Consider the following 21,685-nt stretch of genomic DNA (forward strand, 5'->3'; position numbering starts at 1 on the left):
TTTTAAAACAAGGAATTGACCCGTCTTTAGTTCTGTTTCATTCAGCTTAGCAAAAAGGAAGTGGGGAATGTGATTGTTGTAGTTGAGTATTTGAAGAACTGTCACGAGGAAGAGGGGTGAGCTTGGTCGGAAGCACCGAGTCGCTGCCCCAGGGAGGCTGCTGCCCTCCTCCCCAGCACTCCATCTCCCTCTCTGCATTTTGGCACTGGCCGTCCCCCGTGTCTGCAGTGCCATCCATCCTCATATCTGCCGCTTTGATTCGAGACCAAGTTTGAACCTCATCTTCTGCCGGAGACCTTTCCCAGCTACTAGAACTTCTGCGAGGACCTTCCATCTAGTCCATATGGATCACAGAAAATTAACCACATTATCTATGGGGTTCCTTCCCCACCTGAAAGTGAACCTAGAACAGGGACCGTGTTCTTCATGCCTTTGCATTGCAGGCATCAGTGTCTGACATATAGCAAGGACTTAGGGAATCAAGCGAGGGCCTGCACCTGGGATGTCACTGATCTGAGGAATTGCCAGATGTGGGACCCACTGCATCCAGGTAAGATTGCAGGCACTCTCGGTACTTCCTAGGCTCAGACAGTCACCTGGCCCACGACAACAGAAGGGCCTTCACAAAGCTAGATGGTGTCCATGGTCTCATTTGAATCTAGGACTTAGTGGCTCTTTCTCCACTAGAGGGCAGCTGCCTCTCTAGCCCTCAGGAAGACCTTCAGGGGTGCTCTAGGACTGGCTGTCTCCACGAAAGCTTCTAAAGTTGACAGCTGTCATGATTAGGGAGTCTTTGGTGACATCCAAACTAAGTCTGCCTTCCTAAAACTTCCACATGGCTCCTACAGGAGTGGGCTCCTTGGGAGGTGGTGAGTGCTCCCTAATCTCTTGTTAAATCACAAGATTGTGTGAGTTACAAAAATAGAGGATCCTGGATCTCAAACTGAAAGGGATCTTCAAAGTCACCTCCTCCAGTCCTTTCTTTTTACAGGGGAGGAGCCCAAGGTCCAGGAGTTAGCCCAACTTGTACTAATTGGTCACAGAGATCTCTTCCCATGGAGATTCTGTAATAGAATCTCCCCGCTCCTGAAGTCACCGATAGCCCACAGGCATTTATTCCCTGCTCAGGGGCCCGGTGGGGGCCACCGTGGGGTATTTTTAAAGCTCTCTGAAAAGACGCCAGCCTGCTTTGGGACCGGCTTCCCTCTGGCCCTCTATTTGGGTATTTTGGGAGCTGTCGATAAATCATGTCAGGGAAGCTAAACTTAGTACAGAAAACATCATCCCGGGACTTACTTTCAGCGTCCTCTCGCCCCTTTATACCCGTGACAGGAGAGACCAGGCAGGTTCCAGAGAAATTCCACCCAATGGGCTGCTCTCCAGCCAGTCTCCAGTCAGAGTCAGAGAAGTTCTCACCAGAGTTTTCAGAAATCAGCCTAATTACCCACATAATCAGTCTCCAGAAAAATGGAAAGATGACAAAAAGACTCTGAGAGCTGGAGCCCCCTAAGAGCAGGGAAATGTTATTAGCATGACAGAACGGCTCTGGAATTTTAAAACAGGAAGACCGGAGGAGCCCATGGTGGGGGGGTGGAGCTGGAGGGCTTCAGCATGGGGACTTGAAAGAAGCTTTCACAGATGTATCCCCACCTCCCCTGACATCCTTTATTATGGAGTGGGGTCACTTGGGTTCTCAAAGACTAACTCTGAAGAGGCAGGAAGTGCTGATTTCATCACACCGACTTATTGTGTGACATTGAACAAATCACTCACGTTTCTAGGTCTCAGTTTCCTCATCTATTAAATGGGGGAAATAGTGACAACCCCCTTTCAGCTTGGCTGGGAGATTCATGTGAAATCATTTGTGTAAGTGATTTAGAAGTCACCCATCCTTACGACTGATTGTCCCATCATCTTTTTGTATGGAGTTCAGACTAAAGCAGCCCATTGCCGTGATTCTATTTTGAAAACCCCTTAGGGGCAGCTAGGTGGCGCAGTGGATAGAGTGCCAGCCCTGAATTCAGGAGGACCTGAGTTCAATCTGGTCTCAGACACTTAACACTTCCTAGCTGTGTGACCCTGGGCAAGTCACTTAACCCCAGCCTCAAAAAAAAAAAAAAAAAGAAAGAAAGAAAACCCCTGATGCAATGTCTTGGAATCAGACCCCAATGAAGTTGACCATCCTTGAATATTCTCTGTTTTGAATTTGAATCCACTCCACCAGTTTTACTCTCTAAGAAAAGGTCTTTCCTGAGCAAATTTCATAGTGGGGAGAGCCAAATAAGGATGGACTCTCTGGTGCCCATGTCCAAAGGGGCCCTCTTCCTCGCCCTGCCCCATGGCCAGCTGTCTTGCTCCTTTACCTGATTACCATCTCCAGGGTGCCCTGACCACCACACCCTTCTAAGATCTTCCAGCCTGCAGGAGCAGATTGTGCCCCTTGAGCTGCCTGAAATGGGGATCCATGTCACACAAGAATCCTCAAGAATTAGAGGTATCAGCATCAAAGTATTACAGCTGCCACTGCCCCATGCCCAGAGTAAATCTGGCTCTAGGCCCCCTGACTCCTCTGCACTTGTTTTATGGAACCCATCCCTATCATTAGCAAACGTCTCTTCCTCCTGGGTCTCCACCATTCAGATTTCTTCATCTCTGGTGTTCGCTGACTTCCTCTTGAAGATCCCCCAAATCTTGGCCCTTTCTCCAAGACTGACTGTACCTCTTCTTCTCTGCCCTCCCACACAGGGTCAGGAGGGGGAGCTGGCAGAGCTTTCCACCTCCCCAGCTCCTATCACCAAGCAACCACCACTAGGGTACATCTCATCTCATAAACATGCTTGCTGCTGTCATCTGTGAGTGCTCAGGTCACTCTCATTGTCCAACTTTCTGTGGCCCCGTGGGTCATTGTGTGCCAGTGCCATCTGTGGGGTTTTATTGACAAAGATCCTAGAGTGATTTGCCTTTTTTTTCTCCAGGAGAATAAGCCAAATGAGGTAAAGTGACTTACCCAGAATGTCTGAGTCCAGACAATTGCTGACTCCAGACCTAGCACTCTATCCACTGCAGTGCCACCTAGCTGCCTCGGGTTCCTTTTCCTCCTCCCTAGTAAACCCGGTGCCTAGTTTATTATCTTCTTCAGAGGCTCTTAGAGGGCACAGTAGATCAAGCGCTGGACCTGAAATCCAGAAGAATCCATCCTCAAACACTTACGAGCTGTGTGATTCTGACAAGGACCTCAGGTTTCTCATCTATAAAATGGGACAATAACAGCATCTTTCTTCCAGATTTGTCATAAGAATCAAAGGAAATGGTGCATGTAATCTGTTTCACAAATCTTAGCAAATGCTAGCTATTATTTTTTCCCAACCCGGCACCCTTCAAATGCCTCAGCTCCCCAAACTCTTTAGTTCTTAAGATCACTGTCTCCAGTCTACCTAAGTACTGAATTAGATGGTACTAATTTGCATGATCTAACACCAAATTCAACTGACCCAGCCAGACTACAGTGAAGAGGTGACAATCTTCTATGGTCAGAGCTTTAAGTAAGGATTCAGCTCCCAGGCCAGAATCCCTACTTAAAGCTCTGATCATAGAAGATTGTTTTTCCAATTAAAAAAAAATGTACTGATGTAACAGTTTGGTTTGTAAGTATTTTAGTTAGGAAGTAACATGACAGGGATCGAGAAACAACTTCAGACTTAGGAAGATCTGGATTCAGGTCCTACCTATGAATTAGACAAATTATGTGAACCTAGACATCACTGAGCAACTCTCAAAGACTATAGTTTTCTATACATGTATACATATATACATTGGTAGAGGGAGTTTCCATGCTGGACATTCTAAAAAAAAAAAAGATGAAAGCTCTTCGCCCAAAAAAAGAAGGAAAGAAAGAAAGAAAGAAAGAAAGAAAGAAAGAAAGAAAGAAAGAAAGAAAGAAAGAAAGAAAAAGAAAGGAAAAAATAAAGAAAGAAAAAAAGAAAGAAGGAAAGAAAGAAAGAAAGAAAGAAAGAAAGAAAGAAAGAAAGAAAGAAAGAAAGAAAGAAAGAAAGAAAGAAAGAAAGAAAGAAAGAAAGAAAGAAAGAAAGGAAAGGAAAGGAAAAAAGAAAGAAAGAAAGAAAGAAAGATTTAATATTATCCTTTCTCAAATTTCAAATCTATCTGGTCTAAAAGTCTTCTATATTAGAAAGCAGAATATCAGGATTTAGACTCATCTGCTGAATAGCTGAGCTTGCCAGGTTTGTGGAGTATTTTTTAATCAATAGTTGTGTCTAGAATAAACATGACACATGTCATCTGGAGGTCCTGGCTAACCGCTTCTGCATCTAGAAACTCACATGACCCCGGTCCTATCGGCCAGCATTCTCCTCGGAGCCCACAGGAGTTATAAATACCCCCTTGATCAGCCCTGGCCAGACTACAATGAAGAGATGACAATAGAAATCACTGCCCCTGTATAAGGTCATCTTTCCCCTCCCAGAGAGGAGGGCTTCTGCTCAAATAAACAGCATGGCCACAGACAGACTGCCAGAAGCAGGGAGGGCAAAGCTCCGAATCTTTCAGAAGATGGAAAGAGACCCCTCTCGGAGTCCTGCTCCTGTGGACCAGTACCACACAGCCCTGGTCACGGGCGACCTGGGCAGCCTCCAGCCACTGATGGCCCAACACTATGGAGACGCCAATGTGGTCTTTGAGATCAATAAGAATGAAATGGAATGGCGGGTGAAATCTCCAGCCACTTTTGGACTATCAGGTAACTTGCTTCGTGGCAAAGATCTGTTTTTAAATTGTTATGGGCTGCTAATGCCCTCTCTCTCTGTATATAAATATATATATATATACACACACACACAGAGAGACAGACAGACAGACAGACAGAAACATCTCCTATATACACAGAGAGATTTTGTAGTATTTGTATAGACAGACACATGTCCTATATACATACTTTATAGTATTAGTAACTTCAACCAAAAACAAGAGATAGAGAAACACATCAGATGGTGAACTCCTTGAGAGTGGGCATTATATTCTGAATTATTTTGTATATTCAATGCTATATAAAATCATTGGCACATAGTAGGTGCTTCATAAACAATTGCTTGATATAGTATTAGTAACTTCAACCAAAAACAAGAGATAGAGAAACACATTAGATGGTGAACTCCTTGAGAATGGGCATTATATTCTGAATTATTTTGTATATTCAATGCTATATAAAATCATTGGCACATAGTAGGTGCTTCATAAACAATTGCTTGATATAGTATTAGTAACTTCAACCAAAAACAAGAGATAGAGAAACACATTAGATGGTGAACTCCTTGAGAATGGGCATTATATTCTGAATTATTTTGTATATTCAATGCTATATAAAATCATTGGCACATAGTAGGTGCTTCATAAACAATTGATTGATATAGTATTAGTAGCTTCAACCAAAAACAAGAGATAGAGAAACACATTAGATGGTGAACTCCTTGAGAATGGGCATTATATTCTGAATTATTTTGTATATTCAATGCTATATAAAATCATTGGCACACAGTAGGTGCTTCATAAACAATTGACTGATTGAGTGACATAGGCAGCTGGACAGTCCAATGGATAGAGTGTTAACTTTTAATACTGTTTCAAACTGTCTTTTAGTCTCAATTTTCTCTTCCATGAAAGGGGGATAATAACATCTACTTTCCTGGGAGCATTAAATGAGACAAAATATGTAGAGTTTTGTTATTATGAAGAAAGTCATTTCCTAAATGCAAATTAGGTCTAGAGGCATATATTTCCATATAAAATTAGAGTGAACAAGTATTTATTAAGCACCTACTAATTGACAGGTGATGTACTAAGTGTTGTCATACGAAGGCACTAGATCTGAATGAAGTCAAGGAAATCTTGGGTTCCAATCCCCCTGTGATACTTATCTGATGTGGATATCCACCGCAGAGATATAGACACGGTGTAAAGAACACAGAGCTTGGAGGCAGCCTAGGTTCTGGTCCTTCCTCTGGCACTTAATTACAAAATAATCCTGCCCAAGTCATTCTGCCTGGAACCTCCGTTGTCTTTTCTATATGGGGGGACTATAACCTTGTAGTGCTGATGTCCTCAGAGTTGCTATAAGGATGAAGGGAGACAATGGCATCAGGAAAGCGCCTCGCCTGCCTTCAAGTATGCTCACAAAAGTGTGCTGTTGAGGCAGTAGCTATGGACCTACTGAAAGAAGACAGGAAATGAGAGGGGCCATTTAGAAACGGACTTGTGTGAGCAAAGCAAAGTGAACATATAGAAAAGGGACTGTTTGTGAAACGGGTACAGGAATTGTCCCTCCTCAAGTGTTGGTTAGGGCACCCTAAGATTTAGAGAAGGATAAATCTGTCCACATCTATATCTAATCCAAAGGCTGAGAGGGATGGGAAAAGAAAGAATTCTCCTGTTAAGAGGCTCAGCTCCCCCAGGAATAGTTCCCATGGCTCCCTGCCTATGTAAAGCAAATGTAATGGGCTCCCCCCATTCCAGCAGTGGCAACTCCCAGATCAAGACCTCAGGAAGAGCTATTGTCTCAAAGAAGAGATATCTAGTGAGATGGATCTCTTCAAGCTACACACACACACACACACACACACACACACACACACACACACACACAGATAACCCTCTGCATGGAGCTGCTGAAAGCTTAGGGAAAAACTGAGGGCTAGAGAGAAGGAATAGAGAGAAAGAAAATGGAAACCAGTCATTTTCTAAACCACACTGTAGTACAGTGTAGTGTAGGTTGGTTAACCTGTTAGCTGTTTCCCCTAGATGAAGCCTTCTGAATTTTTGCCCCAGCTGCCCCCCCCATACCTGAAATGTACTCCCTCATCACCTCAGCCTCACAGAATCCCAGGCATCCTTCAAGCACAGCCCTTGTTCCCCTCCCACATAAGCCCTGTCTTCCCCTCCCAGCTCTGTCTTCCCCTCCCTCCATTGTTGGTACTTCCTCTTTCTTGAAAGTACCTTGTATTATTTATATCCATTTTTTCTCACCCCCAGTAGAATATAAACTCCTCCATGGCCGAGATTGCATGACTGTCTTTATCTCTACTTTCTGGTACATAACACATACCTTGGGTTCGCAGGATCATTTATTTAGAGCTTTAGACTTTAGGATTCATTTGTCCGTTTCCATCACTTTACAGATATGGAAAATAAAGCCTGGATATGTTCAATAATTTCATCAAGGTCACACACGTAGGCAGGGGCAGAGCCAGGATGAATTAGATTCTCCTATTTCAAATATAGCACTCTTTCAAATACTGCATCCTATCGTATTACCTCCTAATGAATGATTTTTGAATTGAATTGAAATGATAAATGAATGAAATGGAATAGCCACTGGAAAGCTCATCACTCTCCACTTTGCCTCCGCATAAAGAAATCCCAGAGACAACAACAGATTCGATAACATAAGCCATTAATGTTAACATCGGGAGCTGATTGAGAGGGCAACGAGTGGCCACAGGGGCACCGGTGGAATGTACCTAGGTCCTGGAAACTAAAACTGGATACATTTTTGAGGGAACAAGGGTTAAAATTACCTTATTAGTGACTGTTCAACTCAAGCATACAATAGATGCTTATTTCCAGACTTTAGTGATGAACTAGTTCATCAATGGGAGTTCTCCCTTCACCATTGAGATGGAAGCCTTGGGGCAGCTAGGTGGCGCAGTGGATAGAGCACCAGCCCTGAATTCAGGAGGACCCGAGTTCAAATGTGGTCTCAGACACTTAACACTTCCTAGCTGTGTGACCCTGGGCAAGTCACTTAACCCCAGACTCAGGGGGGAAAAAAAAAAAAGAGAGAGAGAGAGATTGAAGCCTTCCATGTTTTCTCATTTTATGTAACTCTGGCCCAAGACCAAGTACTTAATAAAATAATCACAAAATGTCAGATTTAGAAGGGGTCTTTGTAGACTCATCCAATAACCCCCAAAACTTCTGCTACAATATACTCTGGGGATAGTCATTCAGTCTCTAATTGAAGACCTTTAAGGAAGAGAAATCTGCTCCCTCTTGAGGAAGTCCATTACACGATGAGATAGCTCTCATTAATGAGTTTTTCCTGGCATCATTCCTAAATCTACCTCTTTGAAACTTCTACCTCCTAGACAAACACACGACCCCGAGCTCAAGTTGCTGACATTTTGTTGGAAGAGGCAATATGACAATTACTGGCTACGTATACACTCCCTATGGACTGGATAAGGGAGTATGCTGGAAGCCAGAGGGGACAAGGAAAGACGTTCTCCCAAAGTTGGAATTGGAGTTGAGTCTTGAAGGGAGCTGGGGATACCAATGATTGTTAGGAAATGTTTCCTCTCATTTAGCTTCATCTTAGACAGGGGCTCAAGTAGTGTCACCAGCCTACCCAGATCAAGCAATAAGAACTTTTTTTTTTTTCAATAAGAACTTTGTGAGCACCTACTATGTGCCAGGCATTGATGTGGTCTGAAAGACAGTGGAACTTTCATCTTGATTGTAGGAACTTAAAATCGTAAATATAAATCAGGGGAGTACCTTGGAGATAATCTCATTCAACTCCAAGACCTTTTAATATAATAAACAATGAAAGTCCAATGAGACTAAACAATCTGCCCAAAGTTCCATGGGTAGTAAATAAAAGAATTCCCCTCGTCTCCAAATTTCTGCACAAATCCAAGCTTTTACTCTAGACCCAAGTTCCCCATCTTCCTAAGGACCAATGAGCTTTCCACTCAGGTATCTCCTACTCCCATTCTCCTAGGTCCTGCCATGGTCATCCTATCTTTAGTACCTAACTAACCTGTCCTTCCAGAGCCATGTGTACAGCATCCTCAAGGGGGCAGGGCTCCAAAGCTTGCCAGGTTAGGAATCTGTCTTACACGCTGGTAGGTAATTAAGGAGTGGTCTTTCAAAACTTCTCAGCATGGGCTCTGGGGAAGGAGTTGGCCTGTGAAAAGGGTCCCCTTTGCAGCTCATTACAGCCATGCGATCGATTCTGCCATCATTAGGAGCCGGCATGCCTACCGCGTGAATTCCTGCCCCTTGATGTGTATTCACCAGGGACCGGCTCCCCCCCTACTTAGACCATTGCTCGATGCAGCTAACAACCTTCAACGGGGCTTTTGAAAGCACCAAAGTTTTCAGAAAGTAAAGTACATCGCCCCTGCTCCATTTTATTCCTTAAGAAAGAACAACCCTCTACACACACACACAAAACCCTAAAGAGCTCGAAGCAACAAACCCGAATTGTGTGGAATGTGGAGCAACACTTCAAAGTTGGTTTTTTTTTTCCTCCAACTCAGATATTTTCAGGAGGACTAAAGCTTGTTCTCAAGCCCTTCCTAGAGCAAACCGGATAATGTCGGTCACTTGTTTTGTGTTTGCTTCTCTTCTTCCCGCTGTTTCAGTGGACATGGAGGGGTGAGGGTTGGGGGTTTTCAAGGGTATTTTGATGTACATTTCTTTAAGCCCCTTCATCTCAACTCTCACTCTAATTGGCCAGGGGTAAGGGAGGCACAAGGATGGCCAGCATATTACTGAACGGCTCCCTGATTTTGCATTGTGGCTGTTTTTTCTCCAGTACCACCGAAATGACTGGGTACATATATTTTTATTTATTTATGTAGACCCACGTCTGAACCTACTTCCTTGACTCAGCACTCAAAAGTAACAGTTTGAGTACAACTACCTCTAGGCCTCAAGGGTATTCTACAGGGCCATATCTATAAAACTATTGCTCCCAGGCTCCACCAGTAAACCCACTTTAACAGTCAGACACTAGACACAATTACTCCAAAGAAAAGGCATTTATTGAGGTGGTCTAAGTAATGGCAGTCACTCCAAAACATCTGCCCCGTAACCAGAATGACAGTCTTCCACATGTGTACCCATCAGAGAGAAGAAAGAGTCCTGTAGTTCTGGCCAAAACTAGTCATGCTGCTGGTCCTGCAGGGCTCTGATATCTCTTCTCATTAAATCCTTCCACTATTCCCTTCTAGCTGCATCTCTGCTGAGCAGGTCATGTCTCTAGGCTCCTCTCTTTTCTTCCACTTAGCTCCCCAAAGCCTGACTCTTGAATCTACAATTGGCTTTCTTCTCTGCTGTTGAGGTCACAGTCCTTGGAACGGAGGCACCGTGACTCCATCCCTGTGTCTCTCTGTCTCTGAATGCACATCTGTTTCAACAGGTTCCTCGTGCTATTATTGTCTCTCTATCTCTGTGCCTCTATTTCTGTCTCTGTCTTTGTTTCTCTCTACTTCTCTGTGTCTGTCTCTGTGTTCCTCTGTCTCTGGCTTTGAATCTGCCTCTCTCAGTGTTTCTTGGTGCACCTGTCTCTGTCTCTATCTCTCCGTGCCTATTTGTCTGTAGTAGAGAGCCACTGGGGTTGATTGGATAAAAAAAGATCATGGTCACTCCTCTGAATGCAAATGAATGAAATAATCTTTCTTCCAAGCCCGGGTTAGATCTGTGCTTTAAGAAGATTAATTTGATGCCTGAATGGAGAATGGACTGGAGTGGGGAGATGTCTGATGCAGGGAAACTGACCACCAGACCCAGCAATCGTCCCAGCATGGCCTAGACCAGGAGGAGAACAATGAGAGAAGGGGGTGTGGGCAAGACATGGCACAAAGTAAAAATGGCAGATCCTGGCAACTGATTGGATGTGAGGATGGGGGGAAAATGAGTCATTGAAGATGACACCTATGCTGGGTGCTGAGGGAGATGGTAGTATTCTTGAAAGGAATAGGGAAGTTTAGAAGAGGGGAAAGTTTGGGGGAAAGACAATGAGCTCAGTTTGGGACTTGGGGAGTTTAAAGTGTTTAGAAAACATGCAGTTCAAAATGTCCAGTGGGGAGTTGGAGATGAGAGTGAAAATTAGGAGAAAAAATCGGATTGGATAAATAGATCTAAGAATTTCCTCCCTCTCTCTTCTTCTTCCTTCTTCCTTCTTTCCTCTCCTTCTCCTCTCTCCTTCTCTCTTTCCCCTTTCCTCTCCCTCTCTCTTTTCCCCTGTCCTCTCTCCCCTCTCTCTCTTCCATCTCCCTCTCCTTCTCCCCTCTCCTCTCTCACTCTTCCCTATCCCTTTTCCCCTCTCCCTTTCCCTCTCCTTTCTCTTCTCTCCATCCCCTGTTTCTCTCCTTTTCCCTCTCCATTCTCTGTCTCTGTCTCTGTCTCTGTCTCTCTCTGTGTGTGTCTCTCTCTCTCTCTCTCTCTCTCTCTCTCTCTCTCTCTCTCTCTCTCTCTCTCTCTCTCTCTCTCTCTCTCTCTCTCTTCTCTCTCTGCCTCCCCATGTGTGTGTGTGTGTATAAAAACACATATCTGTCTAGAATGTAGTTCCTTTAAAGGCCAGGGCAGGATTTTTATCTCTGTTTTCCTAGCACTTAGCACAGCGCATGGTACATAAAAAATCATTTCTTTAATCTATGGTATTGGCTCTTTGAGAAAGCAAGAAAAACAAAGCCCATTGCAAATATATATCTATATGTAGATATATAGATATATAGACATATATATATATATATTTATTCAAACAAACTCACATCAGCTATGTTAAAAAAAAATCTAAAATACAATGATTTCTTAATTGCCAAATAGTTTCCTTCCTCCCAAGTTCTCCTCCTACGTGTGTGACCACTCCTTCTGAGCCTCCTTTGCTGGGCCTTCATCCAGGACCTTGTCCGTCAGGATCCTGTCCTGAACTCTCTTCATGTTTCCCCTACATACTATTTGTTTATTTCATTAGACTCAATTCTCTCCCCTGTGCTTATGATTGTCAAATCTCTCTCTGCTGACCTCCAGTCTTGCATCTCCAAGTCTTTGTTAGTCATCTAGAACTGAAAATCCTTCTAATCCTTACTCATCATATCCAAAACCGAACCCTCCCCACTTCCAAATCTCTCTATTACTGTAGGAGACAAGGTCATCCTCCCAGTCCTTCTGGTTACAGCCCTAGGAGTTACCCTAGAATTCCTATCTCCATCTCTCACTATCTCTCACTCTCCTATCCAATATGGTACCCAGGCCTGTGATTTTCACCTTGGTAACATCTCTTAAATATACCCCCTTCTCTGCTCTGATACTGCCCCCACCCTGCACCCTGATGCAGGCCCCCATCACCTTGTGCTTCAACTATTACAGAAGCTGCTTGTTAGGGAAGGGGGTTCTTCCTGGCTCAAGTCTTTCCCTACTCCAGTCCATTCTCCATTCAGCCACCAAAGAGGATTTTCCTAAAGTAACAAATCTGACCACAGCATCCCCTACTCAATAAATCTGATTGGCTGCCCACCACCTTCAAGATTAAATACAAAATGCTCTGTTTGGAGTTCAAATCCTTATAACACAGCCCCCTCCAGTCTATGTACATCCTAGTCCCCCCCATGGCCTCTTTGATCAAGAAACACTGCCTCTTGACTACTCCTCAAAGGAGGCCCTCTGTCTCTCAGCTCGGAGCACTTTCTCTGGCTCTTCCCAGAGTCTGAAATGCTCATCTGTGCTTCCTGGTTTCCTTTAAGTCCCAGCTTAACTCTCACCTTCTCCAAGAAGCTTTTCTGAATTGTTCTTGATTCCAGTTTAATTCCCTCTCATGATAATTTCCTATTTATCCCGTATATAAATTGTTTGTATATATCTCTTTGCTTATTGTCATCTCTGTTCCATGGTAAGCTCCTGGAGGACAGAAACTTTTGACTCTCTGTGTCCCAGCTCTTAGCACGGAGCATGACAAATTTCATAAATAAGCATAGACACTTAATACATGCTACTTGATTGATCGATTGGCTTCAAGTTGTCTCCCTTGATAGAAAATAACCTCCTGAGAGCCAGGACTGTGCTATTTTTTTTTTTAATATCCAATGTCTAGCACACCTAGAACAGAGTGACAAAGTGGAACTACTGGAGAGCCAGAAGCTTTGTCTTTCAGAACTTCTCACAGGGCTTGCATGGGATGTGGCCATAAAGTGCCTGGGGATCAATGGACTGGTTGACTCGTCTTTCCCTTCCTTCCCCACCCCACAGGTCTCTGGTCCCTGGAGTATAAGAGAGAGCTCACCAACCCTCTGTGCATCACCGCCGGCCACGGCCACACTGACTGTGTCCGCCACCTGCTACGCTGGGATGCCGATGTGAACGCGGCTCCAGGTGGGAAGAGTGCCCTGCACGAAGCCTGCCAAGGGGGTCACACGGACTGTGCCGAGCTGCTCCTGGAACACCGGGCTAACCCCGACCTAACGAGCGAGGAGGGCCTGGCTCCACTCCACCTGTGCACCTCCCCTAATACTCTCGGGTAAGGAGGCAGCAGCAGGAGCCCCCATCCCCACCATACCTTCCCAACCCCACCAGAAGCTCTAGCTTCTTCACTTCTGAAAGGAGCCCTGGCTTCTTCAGGCTGACTTATTATTCAGCTGTTAAGGCTAAATTCGGTTACCCCAAACGAGGATCTGGGCCTAGGAAAAGCTCCCCAGCGGAGCATCGCCCCACCAGAACCAGGCTTTGGCCCAGAGGGGGTGATCTTCTCGTGCCAGACAAATTATGACCTGCCTGAGGCTTGCTCCCCCAGCCCTGTCAATCAACCTGCCAGGGGCCCAGCACTCACCTACCCCTGGCCAAGCAACATCCCCCCTTTGCTTCTGGCTGAGTCTAATTAGAGCTTGATTACAAGAGAGAGAGCAAGAGACACCAAACTGAGGTAATGAGCTGCGTGATCAGAGGCCTAAATAAACCCGTGTTTGAATAATGCTAAAAGGCCACTGACAAGGGTTGGAGGCTTAAAAATTAGGGATTTTAATGATAATTTTATGCATCCTAATTGTCACAGTGTGAGAGAGATAGTGAGCTTGTTGGGGCTGGGGCTTCAGCCGAAATCTAAGAGCCCCCCCCCAACAATGCACAGACAAACTTCTACTTTCTGTAGTAGGAGAGACCCAGGGGCACCAACTCCTCCTTGAGGAGGACTCCAAGCAACTTGGGCTCCCTCCTCTGAGCAATGAAACATTATGAAAAACCCTCGGACTGGACTCGGGCAGCTTGATGCAGGGCCCCAGACAGGTACTTTAACAGAGCTGAGGTTCCCAGGAGCCTTTGCAAATGATGGCTTATCATTTGCATAAAGCTTCATAAATTGTGTCATTTAGTTCCTAGCAATTTTCCTGTTGAAATGTTATTGTCTTCACCCTTGAGGTAATGGTTTTTTGGCCTCCCTAATCTCTCCCAGAATTTACCATTAGAGCAAACAAAAGAGATGAACAAGGCATGATAAGAGTCAATCAGCATTCATTAAGCATCTGCTGTGTACTAGGGATATGGAGATTAAAATGAATCAATCCCTGCTCTCAAGGAGCCTACCCTCTTATCATGAGAGAAATAATGTATATGTGCATGTGCACATGTATATTTGAATGTTTTTTATGGATATAGACAGATAGATATTATATATGTGTACATAAGTTGAAAGGAGAGAGAGACAGAAACAGGGACAGAAACAGGAGAGGAGAGTGAGAGGAAGGAGAGAATGAGGAATGAAAGGGGGGGGGGCACCAAATGGCAATCAGAAAAAGAGAAAGTGACTGGATCTGAGTCTTAAAGAAAACAGTGGTGGGGCAGCTAGGTGGCGCAGTGGATAGAGCACCGGCCTTGAATTCAGGAGGACCAGAGTTCAAATCTAGTCTCAGACACTTAACATTTCCTAGCTGTGTGACCCTGGGCAAGTCACTTAACCCCAGCCTCAGGAGAAAAAAAAGAAAGAAAAAAAAAAAAAAACCGGTGAATCCAAAGTGATTGGGCTAGAAGTGGGAGATGGAGGAAAAGGCTGGAAATAGAGTATCTAAGATAAGGAAGAGTTAGAGGAACATTCTAAAGAGACTCTGGACTCCCTGGAGGGGGCTTGGACACAGTATGTCCGGAGCCAGATTGCCAAGGGTTCTCATTGTCAAACAGAAGTTCATGGTTACTGTCAGGTATGTTAGGAAACTATGGAAGCTCACTGAGTAGGGAGTGACAGATTCATCATAGCTAACATTCTAAAGTCTTTTCAAGTTTGCAAAACACTTTACATGTGTTGGCTCATTTGATCCTCACAGTAAATCTGGGATTATAGTAGGTTCATGTGGGAAAACTGAGGCTTAACGTAATTAAGTGATTATTTCAAGTAATTGGAGGTCAAATTTAGGTCTTTCTAAGCCCAAGAACAGTACTCTAGCTACTCCACCACATTGCCCCTCTATCGGCAGACATAATGTAGTCATAGCTGTGCTTTAAGGAAATGTTTTTGGCAGATAGAAACCATTTATCTGCTCTAAAGAGAATGGAAACTCTAGGAGGACTCCCTAGTCCCAAGTGGATGAAGGTGTCGCAGGAGCTCCACCATTCCAACTAGGAAATTTGTCACCAAAAAATCATGTCCAGAAAGACAATAAAAAGGCATTCTCAGTTGGTGTGGGAGTAGATCATTCCTTGTACTGCACAATTATTGAAATTTCCTACTATGTGCCAATAAATCACTTAACTAGTGGGTAGAATCCCCAGGAGGTAGATCCTTCTTCCTTCAGGAGATGCTGTCTCTAGCATTATGGCTCATGTGCCCCCACTAATATACTGCCCCATTGATTATCAGTGAGCCATCCAGACTTAATAATTTCAAATGAGTGAATGTCCTAATCAATATCAATTTAATTCTATATGTTTTTACTAAGTGCCTAGTATATACAGATACTATTCTAGTGATTTGAATTTAAGGATAAAAATGAAAATAGTCCCTGTGTTAAAGGGCATTTGGTTTAGGAAGGCAACTTGGAGCCAACTAGTTTAATTCTTTCATTTTTATAGGTAAGAAAAGTTATATGGCTTATATGAGAACTAAGTTCTCTGAATCCCAGTCTAACAGTGTTCCCATTCTACCATACTGCCTCCCAAGGAGTTTACATCCTGGATGCACGCGCACGCGCACACACACACACACACACACACACACACACACACACTCTGCAAAAACAGTACAATTCCTTCCCCCCCCCCAAAAAAAAGCACAATATAAGGTAAGAGATGAAGAAAAGTAAAAAAGAGAGCAGATTAAGAGCCACAGACAAAGGAGGAGGAGAGCAGTAGTAAGCAAGGAAATTCAGATGGGATTGGGGCACTTCAGTTTTGTTTTTCTTGGTGTGTCTTGCACTTAACACAGTAGTAGGGGCTTAATGAATCCATGGAGTTTGGCTGATTTCCTTATGTTCACACATTACACAATTGGAGTTTCATGGGAGATAGAGGATCCCTCTTTTTTGAGAGGAGATTCATCCCCTCTCAAGGCAGACCTTTTCACCTGGACCCAGTTCAGATTTCAGGAAGGTTCTCTTGCTATCAAGTCTAGATTGGCCTCCTTGTGACTTCCACCAAAAGCACGATTCCTTGCTCCATCTATTGGGGTCAAGTAGATCACAACTCATCCCCCTTCAACATGGTACCCATTCTTTAAAATTGCAATCAGGGCCTGACACATAGTAAGCCCTTAATAATGATTTATTGACTGACAGATAATTATATGCCATCTTTCCTCCCCCACCATTAACCTTCTCCTCTACAAACTAAGCATCCTCTTCTTTCAATAGAATCTCACATGACAAAGACTCAAGGCCCTTCAAGTGAATTTGTGTTCAAACCCTTTGAAAAGGCTAAAACTTGGGGCAGAGCACCAGCCCTGAAGGCTGAGGACCTCAGTTCAAAGTCAAGCTCAGATATTTCTTAGCTGTGTGACTTAACCCTGATTGCCTAGTTAGGAAGGAAGGATGGAAAGCATAAAACTTTTTGAAAAGTATAAGGTATTAAGCAAACAATGGAGCACTATGAATAAATTTCTGGACTTGGATTCAGGAGTTCTGGGTTTGAATCTTACTGCAGACAATTACTAGCAATGTGATTGACTCTGAAAGGATTACTTTGCCCCCTCAACAAGCTCTTAGCACAGTGCTGACTGGCTTATATTTAGCAATGAAAAAAAAATGTTAATTGACAACCCGATTTCATAAGTATGGAAAGAATAAAGGATCAGAGAGATAATTGACTTTCCTATGGTCACACAGCCAGGAAGTATGATAGAACCCAGAACTTCCTGAGACCAAGCTCAGCCTTCTATTTAACATCCCATGCTGTTTTTCATTGTCAGCAAAATATATCCAACCCCTTCTTTACAGGGTGACTGTGTGGAAGGGGCTTTGTAAATATTAACTAACTCTCTCTCTCTCTCTCTTCTCTCTCTCTCTCTTTCTCTGTCTCTCTGTCTCTGTCTCTCTGTCTCTCTCTCTGTCTCTGTCTCTGTCTCTCTCTCTCTCTGTCTCTGTCTGTCTGTCTGTCTGTCTCTCTCTGTCTCTCTGTCTCTCTGTCTCTCTCTCAATATATAGAGATCTATATGTGTATACATATACACATATATAGTAGATATCTGTATTTATATATGTATAAGTGTATATAAAGGCTATTTTTAAATGTACCTAATTTAGACAGTGTTTGCTAGATTTAATGTATCACTATTAATTTGTTATTATTGTGATAATTCGCATTACCTGAATTATCAGGCTAATTTAAAAGAATAGACTGATGATAAAACATCACAGAAAATACATTTTAATGGTATGGAGGCTGAATATGGTAATCCCAGTTACTGGGGAAGATGAGGCTGGCAGCTCCCTTGGGCTGAGGAGTTCTTAGCTGCAGTAGGTGGAGCAGGTGCCCATACTAAGTCAGCATTAACATGATCAGTTACCCTGGAGATGGGGTCCTCCAGCATGCCTGAAAAAGGGAAGAAATAGTGTATTCAAAGCCCCCTGGACTATCTAAGTAGGTCTGGACCTGACAATAGATCCTATACTTCCAGCCAAGGTGAAATAGAAAAAAAAAATATTGTTTAATGTTATAGAAGATGATCATTCAAAATTCTCAAATAATGAACCTATTTTCTAGGAAAAAAACAATTTAGTTTAGTCTCCGGCAAAGAGTTTGAGCTGAAGAGGGATGGTGAGGTCCTCTGAATGCCCCTATTTGAGGTGACATTGTACTGATTGCATCAAATCCCAGAATAGTGCAAAGTTTTCTAAATGAAATTCATAAACACTTTAAAGAATTTGTCTTAACTATCCACACAGGAAAACCAAGTGGATGAAAAATATCTATTCCCAGACTATAATATCTAACTGGATGGACAACACATAGAACTCATCCATTGTATCATCCATAGTATATATGTGTTGATTGGAGGTTGATATAGATATGTCTTTCACAGACTCTACAAATGGACAAGCTAAGCTCAGAGTTGGACAGATGGTAGAGAAAGCTAGATTGCCTTTAGGAAACCAAGTCAATCTTTTAGTCCCCCCTCATCTTCTCCCTAACCAAATATCTATGTTTTTAACACCAATATTCTTCCAAATAACATAGACTATACAATAGAAAACTATTGTATCCAAAGAATGAAGGGTGAAGATCAACCAAGGAGCAATAAAGGAGTATATAATGAGTGTGCACAGGCTATCAGATGTCACAAAAAGGGAGTTAATTATACAGGAGAAACTGGATCAAGATTGTCATCAAAGCAATATACTAGTGGAGAAAAGAAGGTAGCTCTGGTCACAGATCAAGAACAAGGGAGAAATGAAGCCAGCCAGCTCCTGTGTTCCACTGATATCTTTGAAAAGTCAGGAGACCTGGAGGAAGGTTTCCAGGACATTTCAGGGAGAGAACCTTGCCTGTCAGTCAACAGACAAACTATTAACCATCTATAATTTGCCAGGCATAGTGCTAAGTTCTGGGAATACAAAGAAAGATAAAAGACAATCCTGCCTCAACTACCCTTGTGGTGAATCTATGCAAAAACACAGACCAAGGGATGCTCATGATGGGCTGACATGGCTGGCTGGGTCGTGAGTAGCAAACAGTGCTCCCTCGATGAAACTGGCAATTTACTGGAGCGTTGTAGCTGCCATGATTAAGGGAGGCCGGACAGCAGGCAATTCTGGTTTTCCCACCAGGCAGTTAAGAGAAGTCAGTCAGCATCATCTCCTAATCCCAAGGGCCAAGAGAGCCTGTATTTGGGAGTACCAATATTCCAAGACCAATTTTGCCCAAGCCAGTCCTTTCTCTACCAAGACAGATCACAGTCCTTCGATTTTTTTAGGAGTTTTGGTTACTTATCATAACCAAAAAGTTCCCATCGGTTCCTGAATTTAGACATGAAAGGAATCTTAGAAGCCATCTCATTGAAGAGTTCTTAATTTGGGGGTCAGAAGCCCATTTTAATGATTATTCTTTCATTTCAACAAGCATGATTTCCTCTGTCATCCAATGAAGTTCATTTCATGCAATTAAAAACATGATTCTAAAGAGGAATCCTTAGGTTAAACTTTCCAGACCCAGTCCAGCCCCCTCCTTGCTCCTTACTACCTCTGTGGGAGACGGTAGTAAACATGTCCATCCCCATTGTGTAGAATGAGATTAGGCTCTTAAGCAGTACCCAGATGACTGGGGACTCAGAATACTTCAAAATGATAGTTCCTAACTTTGGGAATCTCTGGATAGATTTTAGAATTTGGTTTTGTAAAATATTTTAGTAATAGTGTTTCAGTAATTGGGCTTCCTTTATAATCCTATCCATTTAAAAATCTTATTTTGAGAAGATTTCACCCAACTGCTGCCTAAAGAGTCTGTGAAACAAAAAAATAATAATAATAAAAATTAAGTACTCCTTGACCAACCAAGACAACCCTACCCCTTTAGCCTCAGTATGTCCAAGGCAGTGTGGCATGGTTTGGCAGGCTGAAGACCAGGGCTGAAATCTCAGCTGTTTAGATCTCCCTGAGCCTCAGTTTCCCCTTCTGCAATACAAGGATAATAATCCCTTCCCTGTCTGCCTCACAGGGATCAAATGAGGCTGTGTGTAAGTGGAAATCTCTGTCATCAGTGCAAGTTAACACTTCCATTATTATTGTGCAATTAGCAGAGGGCAGGGGAGGGAGGGAGCAGTGCCTGGCCTTCTTCCTTGTGGGGAGCCCTGATTTAAATTGCAAATGCCTGCAAATTGCTTTGGAGGCTCTTATTGGAAGCACCAACCTCAGTCCAGGAAACCTGGCTTTTTGGTTCAATGTTCTTTTAGGTCTTCAGATGCACTTTCTAAATAGGCCACTGCGATTCCTCCCTAGTTGAGGGCAGGGGACACAATGGATGCAGCTCATTTGACTCATTGCCACTTACTGGCTTTGCATTATTCTTGTCCCAAATGAGTTTCCCATTTCCGGCCATACACTGACAAGTACGGTTGTGAATAGCTGCCCAGGACCACCCCAGCTGTTCCGAAGCAGAAGCTTGAGTGCTGTCTGCCTTCAGGGGGGGCTGCAGTCAGCAGACTCAGCTCTGGTTGCATGTGGGCAGAGACCGTTTCTTGATGGATATGACTCAGAACCTCTCCTGCTAAAGCACTCACCCCAAAAAGAAACAGTGGGCCAAACTCTGCTCAAGTCCTGAGGCACTGCTTCTAGTTTTAACTCCCCCACACCAGGTTCCAGCCCCTAAACTGAGCTATCGGCCTCGAACAAGCAGGCTGAAGTTCCCACAGGCCCTTTGTTCCATCCTCTCCATATTGGGGCATCTGAGAGAGAGGTCAGGAGGCAGTGCTCAGGATGAGGACGGGCTCTGTTCTCCATTTTAGAAGAGGAACCCTCCCTACTCCCATTCCTATCTCACGGGGTAGACTTCCAGGCAGCCAGATGCCTCATACCAGCCTGGAGGCCTTGAACCCTGGCAATTATCACAGCTACCAGCCAATAGGCACTCAACTGCACAGCCCACTTGGCACCTGTACAATAACTTAAGCAACTTCCTCGAAGGATGAAAAAATTAACAGATGTGTCGGCCCGGCTTGAGGTTTCAACCGGAACTTTTCAACTCAAAAGACTTCAGGGAAAGTTCTATGCTGAGAAGGTCAGGCATTCAGTAGCATAAACATTACCCCTTTGATTAGGAAGGACTCCTTTCCCTGGCACCCTTTTTAAGTAGTAGATTTTAGGTCATCCTTAATTTCTTTCCTGACAATAGGGAAGGGGGGGTCACTGACCTACATCTAGAGAGATTTTATTATTTCTCACTCCTGATAACAATGGTCTGAACACCCGTGTGCTGTCTTTTTCTATAGGACCATTGAGTAGGCCATTCACCACGGGGCAGGACTTTCAAAACCTTCCCGTCTATGATTGTCTGGGATAAAAAAAATATATAGATAGATAGATAGATGGATAAATCTAGGGTTCCTTCCGACCACTGAGCCATTCAGAATTCACAAGAATTCATCACGCAAAAAGGATATTGGGACTTTAATCTAGGTGCCATTTGAAGAGATTTGTTGCTTTTCAAAAATTTAAAAAAAAAAGTTTTTTTTTAAGTTTCAATAAAATCCAGTCTCTCCTTTTTCACTCTGGGTGCCAGAAATGCCCACCTTGGCCTATTAGTTAGAGTTTTCCTCAGTGACCTTTGGACAGCCACAGTAATTAGCTAGAGGGGGTGAGAGGAGTCTCAATTCACTCTGCCTTCCTCTCTCTTTGGGGTCTACATCTGGCATAATTCAACTTAATTAACAACTAGAGATTAAAGTCCTAAGATCAGGTCGGTACTCTTCTGGATGCCGAGATCC

The 21,685-nt window shown here is 43.6% G+C and overlaps 1 protein-coding gene across 1 annotated transcript in view; it reads left to right on the forward strand.

The window, feature by feature from the left end:
* Positions 1-4,509: 4,509 nt before the first annotated feature.
* The window catches only part of ASB18 (ankyrin repeat and SOCS box containing 18), a 42,821-nt gene continuing 25,645 nt past the window's right edge, over positions 4,510-21,685 (forward strand). The window contains exons 1-2 of the mRNA XM_074265575.1: positions 4,510-4,753; positions 13,042-13,309. Coding sequence (XP_074121676.1) covers positions 4,510-4,753; positions 13,042-13,309 — 512 coding nt within the window. The remainder of the gene's footprint in view (positions 4,754-13,041; positions 13,310-21,685) is intronic.

The sequence above is a fragment of the Sminthopsis crassicaudata genome, chromosome 4 (assembly GCF_048593235.1).
Source record: "Sminthopsis crassicaudata isolate SCR6 chromosome 4, ASM4859323v1, whole genome shotgun sequence".
Taxonomy (NCBI): domain Eukaryota; kingdom Metazoa; phylum Chordata; class Mammalia; order Dasyuromorphia; family Dasyuridae; genus Sminthopsis; species Sminthopsis crassicaudata.